Source organism: Lactuca serriola, chromosome 6 (assembly GCF_051521515.1).
Source record: "Lactuca serriola cultivar US96UC23 chromosome 6, Lser_US96UC23_V15, whole genome shotgun sequence".
NCBI classification, from domain to species: Eukaryota; Viridiplantae; Streptophyta; class Magnoliopsida; order Asterales; family Asteraceae; genus Lactuca; species Lactuca serriola.
This window is the reverse complement of record NC_136413.1, coordinates 19564979-19578865: the sequence shown is the minus strand read 5'-3', so window position 1 is coordinate 19578865 and position 13887 is coordinate 19564979. Positions and strand designations below refer to the sequence as shown.

Here is a 13887-nt window from a genome sequence, read left to right as displayed (position 1 = left end):
TTCAGTTCGTCTTGCATCGCTTGAACCCAATCGGAGTGATCAAGAGCAGTGTTAACTGTCTTTGGTTCAACTTTTGATACGAATGAGTTATACATGCAAAATTAAACTTTGGAAAATAAGGATGTCTATTTTGCCTTGAGTTGTGATCGGGTCAGAACCTTTTCAGAGACATCACCAACAACTTGAGAGATAGGATGATCTCTGGTCCATTTGGTAAGAGGAGGGTAGTTTGGATCAAAGGTTGGGTCCAGTTCAACATTGATCATTTCTTCTGGCTCGGATTGGCTTTCGTAGTCGAATGGCATATCAGCTTGCTCCCCCTCGATGGATGAACTTTTTCAGGAGTACTTTGAGAGACTTGAGGTTCAGAGGTTTCTTGTGGTGCAGGATATTCAGGCGTTGATGCACCTTTAGATGGTGAAGCACTTTCGGTTGGAGAAGTACTTTCGGTAGCAGTTGGAGAGCTTGGCCCCCCCTCAATATGTGAGGTCGACTGAGTTGATAACGGTTGATCCTCCCCCTCGACTGAAGCATCGTTTGATGGAGGTTCGTCAGAATTCGATCCTCCTTCGTTCATTCTCCTGGCAGCTTCTTCGACAATTTGCTTCATATGGTCTACCTTGTTGTCTGCTGCGCCTGCTTCTGAGAGAGTAGCTTTCTCTGGTTCGTCAAATAGCTCCATAAACTTTTCGAATAGATTAGCGATCGAGACTGTGACTTGGCCAGTTTGTGGAAAGATTTCCCCAGCTGTGTCTTCTTTGGCCTGTAGCTTTTTGACATAGCTATTGTCGAAAGTCACGTAATAAGTCTCTTCGATTTTTCTCGAACGCTTGTTCAGAACTCTGTATGCTTTGGAAGTGAGAGAGTAGCCCAGAAAGATTCCCTCGTCGGCTTTGACGTCGAACTTGTTGCGGTGTTCCTTAGAGTTGAAGATGAAACACCGTGAACCGAACACGTGGAAAAATTTCACATTGGGCTTCCTGTTGTTGAGAATCTCATAAGGTGTGAGCGTGAATCGCTTGTTGAGATATGACCTGTTCTGTGTAAAACAAGCAGCAGAAATAGCATCAGCCCAAAAGTAAAGAGGTAAGGAAGCGAAACTTAGCATTGTTCGGGCAGCTTCACACAGAGATCGGTTTCGTCTTTCGACAATTTCGTTCTGTTGAGGTATGTAGGGAGCTGAGAAATTGTGACTTATTCCCTTTTCTGCCAGAAATTCTTCAAATTCTCTGTTTTTGAATTCCAGACCATTGTCGCTCCTGATGTTGCGAACGACCTTCTTGAGCTGTACTTCAATCTGCTTGATGAACAATTTCAGCTTATGAGTCGCTTCAGATTTGAGCTTTAGAAAGAACACCCATGTAAACCGCGAAAAGTCATCAACAATAACAAGAATATACTTGCTACCACCGATACTTTCGATAGATGATGGACCACATAAATCAATATGAAGTAATTCGAGTGGTTCAACAACTTTCGTGTTAATTATAGATGGATGACTTTGACGACTCTGCTTCTCCATTTCGCATGCAGCACACAAATGATCTCTGTCGAACTTGAGCAAAGGAAGACCTCGAACATGACCTCCTGTGACAAGTTTGTTGATATCTTTAAAGTTGAGATAAGAGAGTCTTCGGTGCCACAACCAGCTTTCGTCAGATTGTGCTTTTGATAACAGGCAGATAGCTGGGTTTCCTTTGATGGGTTTGAGGTTTAGAGGAAACATTTCACCCTTGCGCTCTGATTTGAGAATAACTTTCTTCGTCTTCTTCTCAATAATTTCAGAACCTTCATCGTCGAATGAGACTTTGAGACCTGTACCTCCAACAAGCTGAGATACACTGATGAGGTTGTGTTGTAGTCCTTCCACGTATGCCACCTTCCTTATAGTGAAATCACCATTGGTAATCATTCCGTATCCCTTTATGGTGCCGAAGGAGTTATTTCCAAACTTGACGTTGCCACCATTTGCAAGAGACCTGTATTCCCTGAGTTCTTCTTTCCTCCCTGTCATGTGACGCGAGCAGCCACTATCGATGTACCATTCTTCGTCAAACTGCTCGTCACTTATAACCTGCAAAAATTAAGCAGATTTAGGAACCCAAAGTTTCTTGGGTCCTCGTGAGCCTTTCACAGGTACAGGAATAGTAAGAGAGATGTCAACAAGATATGTTCGTTTTATTAGAGTTGTTTCATCTTTCTTTTTGATGGTAAAAACTTTGATTTTATTAGGATTAGGTGCGTTCGGTTTAGACTCTGGTTTGGATGCAGGAACCTTCTGTTTGCCTTTTTGTTCAGCTGACGAATGAGATTTTTGAGAACGAACTGAATGAACTTTTGAGTGAGATGAAGATGAATTGGGAGAATTAAAAGAATTAGATGAGTGAGAAGGAGAGGGCTTTAAATGAGATGACTTCTTGGCTGGAGACTCTAGGTGACCCTTTTGCTTTTGATCATTGGTGGGACTGACCTTAGAGTTTTGATCTCTTTTGATTTCGGAACCGAACCTTTGCTTTCGGTTGGAGTCATCCTCTGAACCGAACCTTTGCTTTCGGTTGGTTTCATTCTCTGAACCGAACCTTTGCTTTCGGTTGGTATTCTTTTCCGAACCGAACCTTGGCTTTCGGTTGTTTTGGCTCTCGTGCCTTTTAACAGGGTTATTCTCAAACTTTAGATTCTTGTCTTGATGTGAGAAATATGCGTTCTGGGATTGCCAGAATTGTTTCCTTTCAGAGAGATTCTTCCTGTATCTCTGGTTCCTTTGACGTTTCTGATTCCTCATCTGCTTCGGTTGATGATGGATATTGGCTTTCATTTTTGGTTTCTCTTTGGCTGGTTCACTTTGAATTGTGGAAGATTCACTATGAACTGAGGAACTAGAGGGAATGTCTTCTTTTGCCGAACTTCCATTCTCTTGAGGAATGTCTTTCGTACCACTGGTACTTGGCACATCGAAATTGTCTGGCTTGTTCAAGGGTTCTGGTACGTATCGTCCTTTACTTTTCCATGAGGTCCTTTCAGATAACCCTACCGTTTCATCAGCATTATCGATTGGAGCTGACCAGAAGAACTCATCGCAGCCATCAGCATTGTCTTCGTTTACAATTGCTGTGAGTTCAGCAGTCTGATGTTCGGTTACTCCTGTGACCTTGTACACTTGATTTGGAGTTGTCCTGACCTTTTGATATACTACTGCTTTCTCTGCTAAGATCGGGGACTTTTGTTGGGACAATCGAGCGAACTCCACTGAATTTTCTGAAATTAGATTCTTGTGGTTTTCAGGTTCGCTTTTCACAAATTCTGAGCAGTCAACCGTGTCCTCTACAGAAATTTCACTCATATTGTCATCCTCATTAAGCTCAGATGCATTTTCAACATCAATTTTGTTTTCTGAGATCAAGTTGGCGTTTAAAGAGTCAAATTTTTGTATGGTTTCGGTTCTCAGTTTAAGTCTATCATTTTCATCCAAAAGGTTTTTAAGCATGTCCTTATGGTCCTTGGATTTAATGAAAGATTCTATTTTGTCCAGTCCATACATATAGGTCGGATTGACGTCATCAGATGATATCACACTCTCATAATTATAAGCTTCAGCATCAATTTCATCCTCCTTAAACTCAAGGAAGGGAAAAATCATGCGATGAATCTTTTGTCCTATTTCACAATCCAAGTGGAGCTGAGTAATATTAGTGTAAAGACGTTTGGCAATTAAACAAAAAACATTTCGTTGTTTCAACAACTTTAAATTGTCTCTTTATAAATAAATGTTTTCATCTTTTGTTTTAACTAATTCTGACTCCTTCAGCTCGATCCACATGCGCCGTTCCTCACTCTTCGAAGACACCCTGCTTAATTGATCAGTTAGGTTAGAATTGGTGACTCGATTTTGAGTTAAACTACTATCTAGATGAGAGATCCGAGAATTAACACTTTTTAGTTCTTTTTCATATGAGCATTGTGGTACTTTAAATGAAACAAAAACCGATTGTACCTTCTTGATCAATTCATCGAGTTCGTTGAACTGCATGCTGAGCGGTTTGGCTGTAAAGCACATATCCTGCTGCTCCTTCGGTTCATTGCTTCCACCATCAGTGTTGTATCCCCTCATCTGAGATACTTCGGACACCATCAAGCACCTTCCTCCACTGCTCTCCTCTTTTGCCACACAAGCCTTTCCATGAGAAGGCTTCCTCACTTCATCGTCTTCAGAATCGGTTGACCAGAATTCCACGCCACCGAACTCGTCATCAGCAACCGAACCCTGCACAATTAGAGCATTCATAGAAGGGTTAGCGGTAAATTTCTTCTTCCTCATCTCATCAAGCTTTTTCTGCAGCAAAGCTTCCTCATCCTTTTCCTCATCCTTTTCAGCCATCTTTTTGAGGACACAATCCTTAGCATAGTGGTTTTTCCCTCCACAGTAGTAACTGCTTACTCCAGAATCACCCTCTGCCTTCGGTTCCTTCTTAGACTCATCAACCTTCGGTTCATCTTTAACCTTTTCTGAACTATAACTCCCCTGCCAGTTTCGGTTTTTGTTGCTGGGGAATCTCTTCTTAATGAACCTCTTGGGGTTAGATACCATCATAGCATAATCCTCAGCCGTGAGGTCATACTCCTCCAAGTTGAGGTCTTCGTCCTCCATCACAGCTTTACTTTTTGATAGGAGGGCCAGCGAACCTAGGCTTGAGACAACATTCTTTTCCTGCAGCACAATTTTCTCCTGAGACTTGAGAATACCCACCAGTTTCGCCAAAGAATATGATTTAAACTGCTTATGGGCTTTAACTGTAGACACCACTGCTCTCCACTCTGATCTTAGACCGTTTAAGAACGTAACCTTCTGCTTGATAAGCTTCCTTTCGATGTCATGTTTGATCATCTTGCTGAGAAGATGATTGAAGCGATCGAACGTTTGAGTCACAGTTTCTTCGGCTCCTTGCCTGAAATCTCTAAACTCAGATAAGAGCAAGGTTTGGATAGAGTGTTCAAGATCCTCATCTGTAGAGTACAGTTCACGAAGTCTATCTCAAACTTCCTTTGCCATCGTGCATGAACTTACTAACCTAAAAGTGTCGGACTGAAGGGCGAATCTGATCAATCTTAACGCCTTGATATTGCACTGGAATTTATCCTTTTCATCTTGCGCAATATCTTTAACATCCTTCAGTAGATCATTATACTCCTTTTGAGTTTTAATAATCCTTGACGTTGTAGAGTGAGAAAAGGGTCCATTAATAATTGCTTCCCAGATGAGGTATCCATTATCCTCAGATCCTATAACATAGTCTTCAAAGTGATGCGCCCAGACTTCATAATCATGGGTGTATAGGATGGGAATCTTCGTGGTTGATCCAATGCTGTTGGAAATATTGATGGGATTCGATTGCGACTCGTCCATAATGATCGAATAACCTGTTTAAAGATCAGACTTGTAATAAATCAGATTAGGGAAAAACAATAAATATCAAGATACGTCAATAATGAGATGACGGCTCAATAAATATCAGTAATTGCGGAAAACCCTAATTGAAACCTTTTTCACAGAAAAGAAGTGTATCGATTACACAGCCTCCTGGTCTGATACCAATTGATGAGATTAAAACTTAATCTTGAAGATCGATTAGATCTTAAACAGGTAAATAAAGATTAAACAGCAGAACACGAAAACGATAAACAACTCAAGAATGAATCAAACGTGTCGAATGATTATAAAATAACCCTCAGAAGAGCTCGATCAAGAACATCAACTGTAGAGGGTTAGAAGGTTTACAGGAACGATAAAGAAAATTAATGCTATCGTAATTCTCTATCTTGTATTCTAGATCATTAACCTAATTATGCATGCAAGCATATACTTATATAATAAACCTAACAGGCTCTCGGTTGGACAGGCCCAAACTGGAGTACAAAATAATTGGAATAATAGCCGAGCCCAATGACGCAATATTAAACAGATCTTCAGCCCAACATCTTATCCACATAAGTACTTTGACTAAGTCCAATTAGTCTCTTACTCCTATCTCTCAATATCCTTATCCCTAGAATATAGGCAGCTTCCCCAAGGTCCTTCATAGCAAAACACTTCCCAAGCCAGGCCTTAACCTCCTGCAAAGTTGGGATGTCGTTTCCTATGAGAAGTATGTCATCCACATACAACATCAAGAAGCTAACTATGCTCCCACTAGCCCTGACATACACACAAGACTCATCCTCACTCCTAGAAAAGCCAAACTCTTTAACTTTCTCATCAAAGCAAAGATTCCACCTGCGAGATGCTTGTTTCAATCCATAAATGGATTTTTCAAGATTACAAACTCTATTAGGGTATTTTGGATCGACAAAACCCTCTGGCTGAGCCATGTAAACATCCTCAGCCAACTTCCCATTAAGGAAAGCGGTTTTGACATCCATTTGCCATATTTCATAGTCATGAAATGCAGCTATGGCTAACAACACTCTAATAGACTTAATCTTAGCTATTGGTGAGAAGGTCTCATCATAGTCAACTCCCAGAGTTTGAGTAAAGCCCTTCGCAACCAGTCACGCTTTATAAGTGTGTGCTTTCCCATCCATGTCGGTCTTCTTCTTGAAGATCCATTTGCACCCAACTGTCTTACGACTTGGTACATTGTCAACCAAGTTCCAAACTTGATTGTCATACATGGACTGAATCTTGCTGTCCATAGCCTCCTTCCATTTCCCAGACTCAGGGCTTGCCATGGCTTCCTTATAATTCTTAGGTTCATCCAAATCTATCGGTGTACTATCATTGATAAATGTATCACCTTCAGTGATGATGTGACAACCATAATAAAATTCAGGTGTGTTCCTCACCCTAGTGGAACGTCTTGGAGGTACAGACTCATCTATCGGCTCAACAGGAGTTTCCTCCTCAGGTTGGCTGACAGCATTTGAGGTTCCTTCACCACTTGACTCTTGAAGCTCTTCAAGGTCAATTTGCCTCCCACTGTCCCCTTGGCTTATGAATTCTCTCTCACGAAAGACTCCTCTTCTTACTACAAAGACCACATTGTCACTGGGTCTGTAGAAGAGGTAACCAAAGGATCTCTGTGGGTAGCCGATGAAAATACACCTCTCGCTTCGGGGCTCAAGCTTGTCATGAGTCTCACGCCTCACAAAAGCTTCACAACCCCAAATCTTGATGGGGTCCAAATTGGGCACTTTCCCAGTCCACATCTCGTGAGGTGTTTTGGCAACCTTTTTAGTAGGGACTAGATTAAGGATATGGGCGGCATTCTCTAAGGCATACCCCCAAAAAGAGATTGGTAACGAAGCTCGACTCATCATGGAACGAACCATATCCAACAGGTTTCGATTGCGCCTCTCAGCTACACCATTCAACTGTGGTGTCCTGGGAGGTGTCAATTGTGAGACAATCCTACATTCCTTAAGATGGTCAAGGAACTCAATGCTAAGATACTCTCCTCCCCGATCGGATCGGAGCATCTTGATGTTCCTGCCCAATTGATTCTCAACTTCCTGCTTAAACTCTTTGAACTTTTCAAAGGTTTCTGACTTATGCTTGATTAAGTAAATATATCCATATCTACTGTAATCATCAGTAAAAGTCACATAATAACGATTAGCATCCCTTGTAGCAACTCTGAAGGGCCACACACATCCGTGTGTACAAGGTCCAACAAACCTTCACCCCTATCACAAGTACCTGTGAAGGGTGACTTTGTCATTTTTCCAAGTAAACAAGACTCGCAACTATCATCTGACTTGAGGTCAAATGATTCCAAGACTCCAGCCTTTTGGAGTTGGCCTATGCGCTTCTTGTTAACATGTCCAAGACGATAATGCCACAAGGATGCTTTGTCCAAGCTATCAGAAGAATCAATATACAACACATTATTTCCTAAATTGTCTACAACATTCACAACTTCATATACACCATCACAAGGTATTGCTTTAAAGTAAAATACATCATTGTAATAAACATTAATAGCACCATTTTTATTATCAAATGAAAATGTAAAACCTTGTTTGTACAAGCCATGAAAAGAAATAATATTTCTCGCCATTTCGGGCGAGTAACAACACTTATTCAAATCTAGCATTAACCCATTATTAAGCAATAAAGAATAAACTCCTATCTTGGTAACATGTGATGCTTTCATGTTGCCCATGACTAAGTTTATCTTCCCGTGCTCCACTTGTTCACTTCTTCTTAGTGCCTGCAAATCAGTAAAAATATGAATATCACACCCTGTATCAAGCACCCAAGAATTAACATTAGATGAGTTGTTAGACAATATTGTGTAAATACCTGCATGGATGGGTTTAACCTTCCCATCCTTTACATCTTGCAGATATTTGGCGCAGCTTCGCTTGAAGTGTCCCTTATCTTGGCAATAGAAGCATTGTGCTTCCTTTGGGTTCGAAGAAGGAGTAATGGGAGCTTTCTTTGTCCCACTTGAAGAGGAACCATCAAGAGTCTTACCCTTGGTACCCTTTGAAGGGCTTTTCCTCTTCTTACCCTTCCCTTGCCCAATTGCAAGAACAGGGGTTGTTAAAGGAGTAGAAGTAGCAACCGCTTTACCCTTAAGGCCATTTTCAGCTGTCCTTAAGAGTCCTTGAAGTTTGCTAAGTGTGACTTCCTCCTTGTTCATATGATAAGTCATACGAAACTGATCATAACTTTGAGGTAAGGAATGAAGAATGATGTCAATCGCCAATTCCTCAGGGAAGTCAACATTAAGCTTTAGCAACCGGTCAACGAACCTCTGCATCTTCTGCTAGTGACCGGTGATGGGTTCACCATCCTTCATCCTTGCGGTTATCATGGAGGAAATGATTTCATACCTCTCTTGACGCGCGCTCTGATGGTACCTTTCCATCAGATCTAGGTGCATCTCATAGGGTTAGAAATCTTCATAAGATTTTTGGAGTTCCGGAGTCATTGTGGCCATCATGATGCAGGACACCTTGGTGGCATCCTTTTCATGTGCAATGAACTCCGCAAGCTCTTCTGGAGTAGCAATGGCTTCATTAACAACCTTAAGCTCCTTGTCAAGGACATATTCTTTGTCCTCATAGCGGGTAATCATCCTGATGTTTCTGATCCACTCATTAAAGTTGGATCCATCAAAGATGACCTTACCACACAATTTCATTAGGGAAAAGGAGCCTGTCGGGTTTGAGCCAGCAGCGTTATTGGAAGACATCTGGAATAAAAGGAAGATAAGTTTCATTAGATTACGAGTCCTTAATAAGTCACCCAAATGAAATATTAAGGCTAGGATCCAACAAACTATTTATAGGTGGAAGAGGGATGCCGTAATCCACACTATAAAATATTAGAAGGTAGGTAAATGACGATTTACCAATTTCCACCATAAGGAGAAATATTTTATTATTAGGTTTTATTGGTTTTGAAACTCCTAGATCTTTTGAGATACATTGAACTTTTCAATGACATGTTTGAATCTCGAATGTGCCCTCTCAAGTTTGTGACTGGGATGCCGAGGATCACAAACAAGGTGTGAATAACCATACAAATTGACTTGGTACCCTTAACAATATTACCTAATCGATGTGCCGGTTAACCACACACGCTCCACCGATCTATAATAAAGTCAAGTTACCCTTTTCCACTCTTACTAGTCCATGCTAGTGTGCCGGTTAACCACACACGCTCCACTAACGACTTGGTAAGGTACAAAGTGTAATTTTATGGGCTAGCACCAAATTCACATTTTCCTAAAGTAACTAAGATTGAGAATTTATAATGTATAGTTACTTTATAATTCATTATACTTTTAATGAGAATTTAAAGTCATATCCTACCCGTTCGGCTAACGACCCTCCACCGATCAAGGAAGCGGTGGGTGAGAGTGGACACCCATTAAGTCACCATTTTATAGGCAACAACCTTATACCCCCCTTATAGACCGGCTTCGTGAATGAGGCCTACTAACGGTAAGAACGACATATTCTTATACATATCTATATAATAAAATTATAATAATTGTATAAGTGTTGATTTTTAAACTTTTTAAAAATCTAAGGTTTAATTTGGAATTAAAGTATTAGAGTGTAAGACTTTTCAAATTCCAAAACTTGAGGGCAAGAATTGAAACTATTCCAAGTCTCTTCAATTTGTAACTTATGAGTTTTAATGGTTCATAAAAATGAAGACTCTTCATTTTATGAAACCTCTTTAGTTCTTTAATCATAATTTAAAGAAGTGACTTTTGGTTATCCATAGCTTGAGGACAAGTTATGAACACCATCATTACAATTAAGATTATGAATTAAACACACATGGAGGTTACACATAATTCCTATGATCTTCTAAAACTCATAAGAACACAAATTCCTGCCAAGCAATTTCATGAATCATATTAACATATACAATTCTTGAAAATTGATAAAATTCATGTGAAAATGGGTTAACATAATCATTATCATTTTGAAAAACAGTTTTTACAAGTCCAAAACAGATTGGGATAATGATTTTAATCCATTTCCAGCAACAAAACACGAAAAGACTGCCCAACACGCACCTACTCGTCGAGTGCATGATCCTACTCGACGAGTAGGATGAATTTGTACATGGACTCGGCGAGTCCTCCCCATGAACTCGACGAGTCCAGTCGACAGTGAACAGAGTTTTCGATTTTCAAGCAGTTTTACATCAAGTATACAGAAAACAATCCTAGGCTTTGATACCACTGATGGGTTTTGAGCATTCTAACACTTCCTAAGTGTACATGCAACCCTAATAACCTTGAATCTATGTTTTCTCTATATACATGCAAATTTCTTTTTCAAGGTTATTTCCAAACTAGCATGGCATGGGGAATATATGAAACATAAAAAACTAGTAGAAATACATACCTTGTTGTTGCTTGGATTCCTTCCACTACAAGAAAAATACCCTTTAATGACGCGCGAACAATGACACTCGCTGATTAACGATACACATTTTTGTGTGCCCCTAAAAATAATGTCAGCCTTCCAAAATTTGAAGGATAAAGGATGCGTATTTTTGCGCGCCTTAAAATTAATGTCCAATAAAAAAAAATACAAACACGGAGGGCACTTATTTTAAGTGGGTGTCCTCTAAAAATGTCGCTTTATATTTTTTTTTATCGAACGCGCATTTTTAAAGGGCAAAATTTTTGAAGTGCTCGCTTCTTCGATCTCTCCTCTGTATCTCCCTTCATTCACACTTAGGGCTTTTTCAAGAAAATTCAAAACGCTCTCCAATTCTCGATCGGTTCTCCCAATCCTCTGAAACAATCAAAACTAGTTTGATTTCTACACTAAAACCTGGTACGACTTCTCCTAATCCTTTCTCCCAGGCCTCTTCGTAAATGTTTTTAATTTTCTTCGAATTATTGACGTTATTCTTTTTGTGTAATCTGAATGCTGAAGTTTCATGTTCGCGTGTTGAATTTTGTATTTTAGGTATACGATACTGACAATGCCAATCAAAAGGAGAAGTTTGAGGCCGACTTGAAGAAATAGATTAAGAAACTTCACGGTACAAAAAAACGCTTTCTCTTTACCCTTTCTCTCTCTATAATTCTCTCTACCCTTTCTCTCTCTACCCTAAAACCTGGTACGACTTCTCTTTACCCCTTTTCATCTCTTTGCTGAAGGATGTAAAGGTTAAGCCTCCTGATAAAGGAGCGGTGGGTCGGTTTGTGCGGACTGAGGTCGATTTAAGCAATGTTATTCCTCATGGGGTTGTCGATCAGTCTTCATCTACTATCTACCGTGCCCGAAAAAAGCCAAGTGCTACTGGAGCTGTTGTGTTGGGAATCGGGAAAGCGGAGTGGAAATTGGAGGGTTTGCATAAAGCTAGGAAACCTAATCGGAGCGATTCTCTTCTCAAAACTCCTATGGATGCTGAGGATTACCTTGTGATTGGTAGTTCCATAGTTGTATGTAGATAATTCTCAATCGAGTTCAAGTGGGCCATCTTGATCATGGCAACAAAGAAAAGCAATGTATTTCTCCATGACACGATGACACTCAGGGCACCGCATCCCATCAGGGACTCTACTTGCTGCTACTGGAAACTCAAATCTACAAAAATTATTTGCTGCAACATGAAGCTTATCATGGTACTCCATAAACTACAAATCAAACCCCTTTGTTTCAATATCTTTCTTCCACATATCAAAGTCAGATGGTGTTTGCATCATTGTGGTTCCATGTCCATTAGTCAGAATCTTTGACCCTCTACACAACAAAGCCCATGATCCATCTTTGTCATAGCTTAGAAGTTTCTTGATCTGTTGCATAATAGGGCTCAACTCCCTTCCCTGTGGGTTCAACACCACTAATATAGGCCTTTTTCTAAAATGCCACCTGTCTTCATAAAGAGCATTCGTCCTTGATCCGTGAATGCGGGACTCGTTGTAAATTTCTTCAAGAATCGAAAGCTCCTCACGAGACATGTCTAGCCCTGATATCAACAACAACACGTTCCTCCTCCTTAGGACTTCCAGACTAACCTGTGTGTGGAAAAGACGTAAATGTCCTCCTCAAGTAACAAAATCGTAAATATTAAAAGTGTTGATAGTATACCTTCATCTTTGTATTGCCATCGAAGAGTGGTTGTATATCATCCCTTGGACTAATCAAGATTTTGAGGATTTTCATGTTATCCATATGGCTTGTTTCAAACAGCTGTTTGAAAGACCTCCTGAATTCAATTTCTTTCTTTTCTCCTGCATCAACCAAACAACAATAAGATTTAAGAATTAAGATACCCTTTACTATATATGTATAAGTAATCAAATATTTTTTTAGGTTAACGGATATATAGCATACGTACCAACAATACGATTGCAATTCTCCAACTGTCGCCTGAGAAACTCATGCATATGATCAATCTTTGAAGTCAATGACGATAGTTCCCATGATTGCATCTCTGTTGATGAAATCCCATATCATAAATCCCATATAACCTTATAACTCTATGTTCATTATAAATGTTATTTTGCTTAAAGGGGTTAAAGTTTATTTAGTCATGGCCCATGCTAGTCAAGTGAGCAATCTGTGTAGCACAAGTGATAATGCCTCTGATGTTCCAGTAGACAACTGTCAGCATGGTATTGATTGCTGATGACATGGCCGGCATATCAGGAGTTATGTACATAGATGGAAGCTCCTTGAATTGGACAATACATATGGTAAGTTCCAGAATTGAATGGATTAGTTTCTTAAGAGCTTCAAATCGAGGTTTTAATGGAGCCGTATGCTCAATGATTGTTGGAACTTGTTTAAGGATAGCCATAGATTTTGCTAGTTGGTTTGATGAGTAGATTTTAGCCGGAAGCCAGAATTCTCCATAGTTGAGAGCAAAAGCTGCTAGAGTTAGCACCAGTTTTGCATCCCAATGGAAGTTTCCGACAGTGTGGAATAACGCAAGGGCTGTCGTATGTCCATCTGTAACCGTTAAGCACTTGAAAGCTATCAGTAAAAAAAGTTACATTTGGATCATTAAAAAACTCAATAAGCTTGTCAAGCTTCGATCAAGGGTTCTAGTTCCAATGTTAGCCATTGGAATCATCAAAAGAACCAGGTGTTTGTTGCTGCAAATAATTAAATATTTCATTGTTGATAAGCATGGGCATAATGGGAAAGAAAGTGTGGATTCTGGGAAAAAAGAGGAAAAAGTGAAGAAGGGTAGCCAAAAGGAGAACAATTTTGGTAATACAGTGAATCGGTTTGCTGAAAGATTCTACAGGTCCATGGTTTTGTGAGTTATGTGAAGATTCATCATCTTCTAGAAACAGGGGGTCCCATCTTTCAGTTACTCAGAGAAGGCGTCTCGTGTAGCGGAATGTTGCTTATGTGGTGGCAATACTGATGCTTTTAGGAAGTCAACTGATGGTCAAT

The 13887-nt window shown here is 40.0% G+C and overlaps 1 protein-coding gene across 1 annotated transcript; it reads right to left on the bottom strand.

Annotated features, from left to right (window-relative positions):
• Positions 1-11936: 11936 nt before the first annotated feature.
• Positions 11937-13622, bottom strand: LOC145059551 (protein SIEVE ELEMENT OCCLUSION B-like). The gene is made up of 6 exons (XM_079007389.1): positions 13568-13622; positions 13014-13458; positions 12821-12936; positions 12571-12713; positions 12130-12497; positions 11937-12066 (listed from the first exon to the last, which is right to left on the bottom strand). The coding sequence occupies exons 1-6, from the start codon at positions 13620-13622 to the stop codon at positions 11937-11939; spliced, it is 1257 nt and encodes a 418-aa protein (XP_078863515.1).
• Between the last annotated feature and the right edge of the window lie 265 nt (positions 13623-13887).

Bases quoted from the DNA above. Each gene is read 5' to 3' on its own strand.
- LOC145059551 (XM_079007389.1), bottom strand. From the start codon at position 13,622: ATGCCCATGCTTATCAACAATGAAATATTTAATTATTTGCAGCAACAA. The intron at 12,714-12,820 runs GTACGTATGCTA...TGGTTGATGCAG, and splicing joins GAATTGCAATCGTATTGTTG to GAGAAAAGAAAGAAATTGAA. The intron at 12,498-12,570 runs GTATACTATCAA...TTCCACACACAG, and splicing joins ATGGCAATACAAAGATGAAG to GTTAGTCTGGAAGTCCTAAG.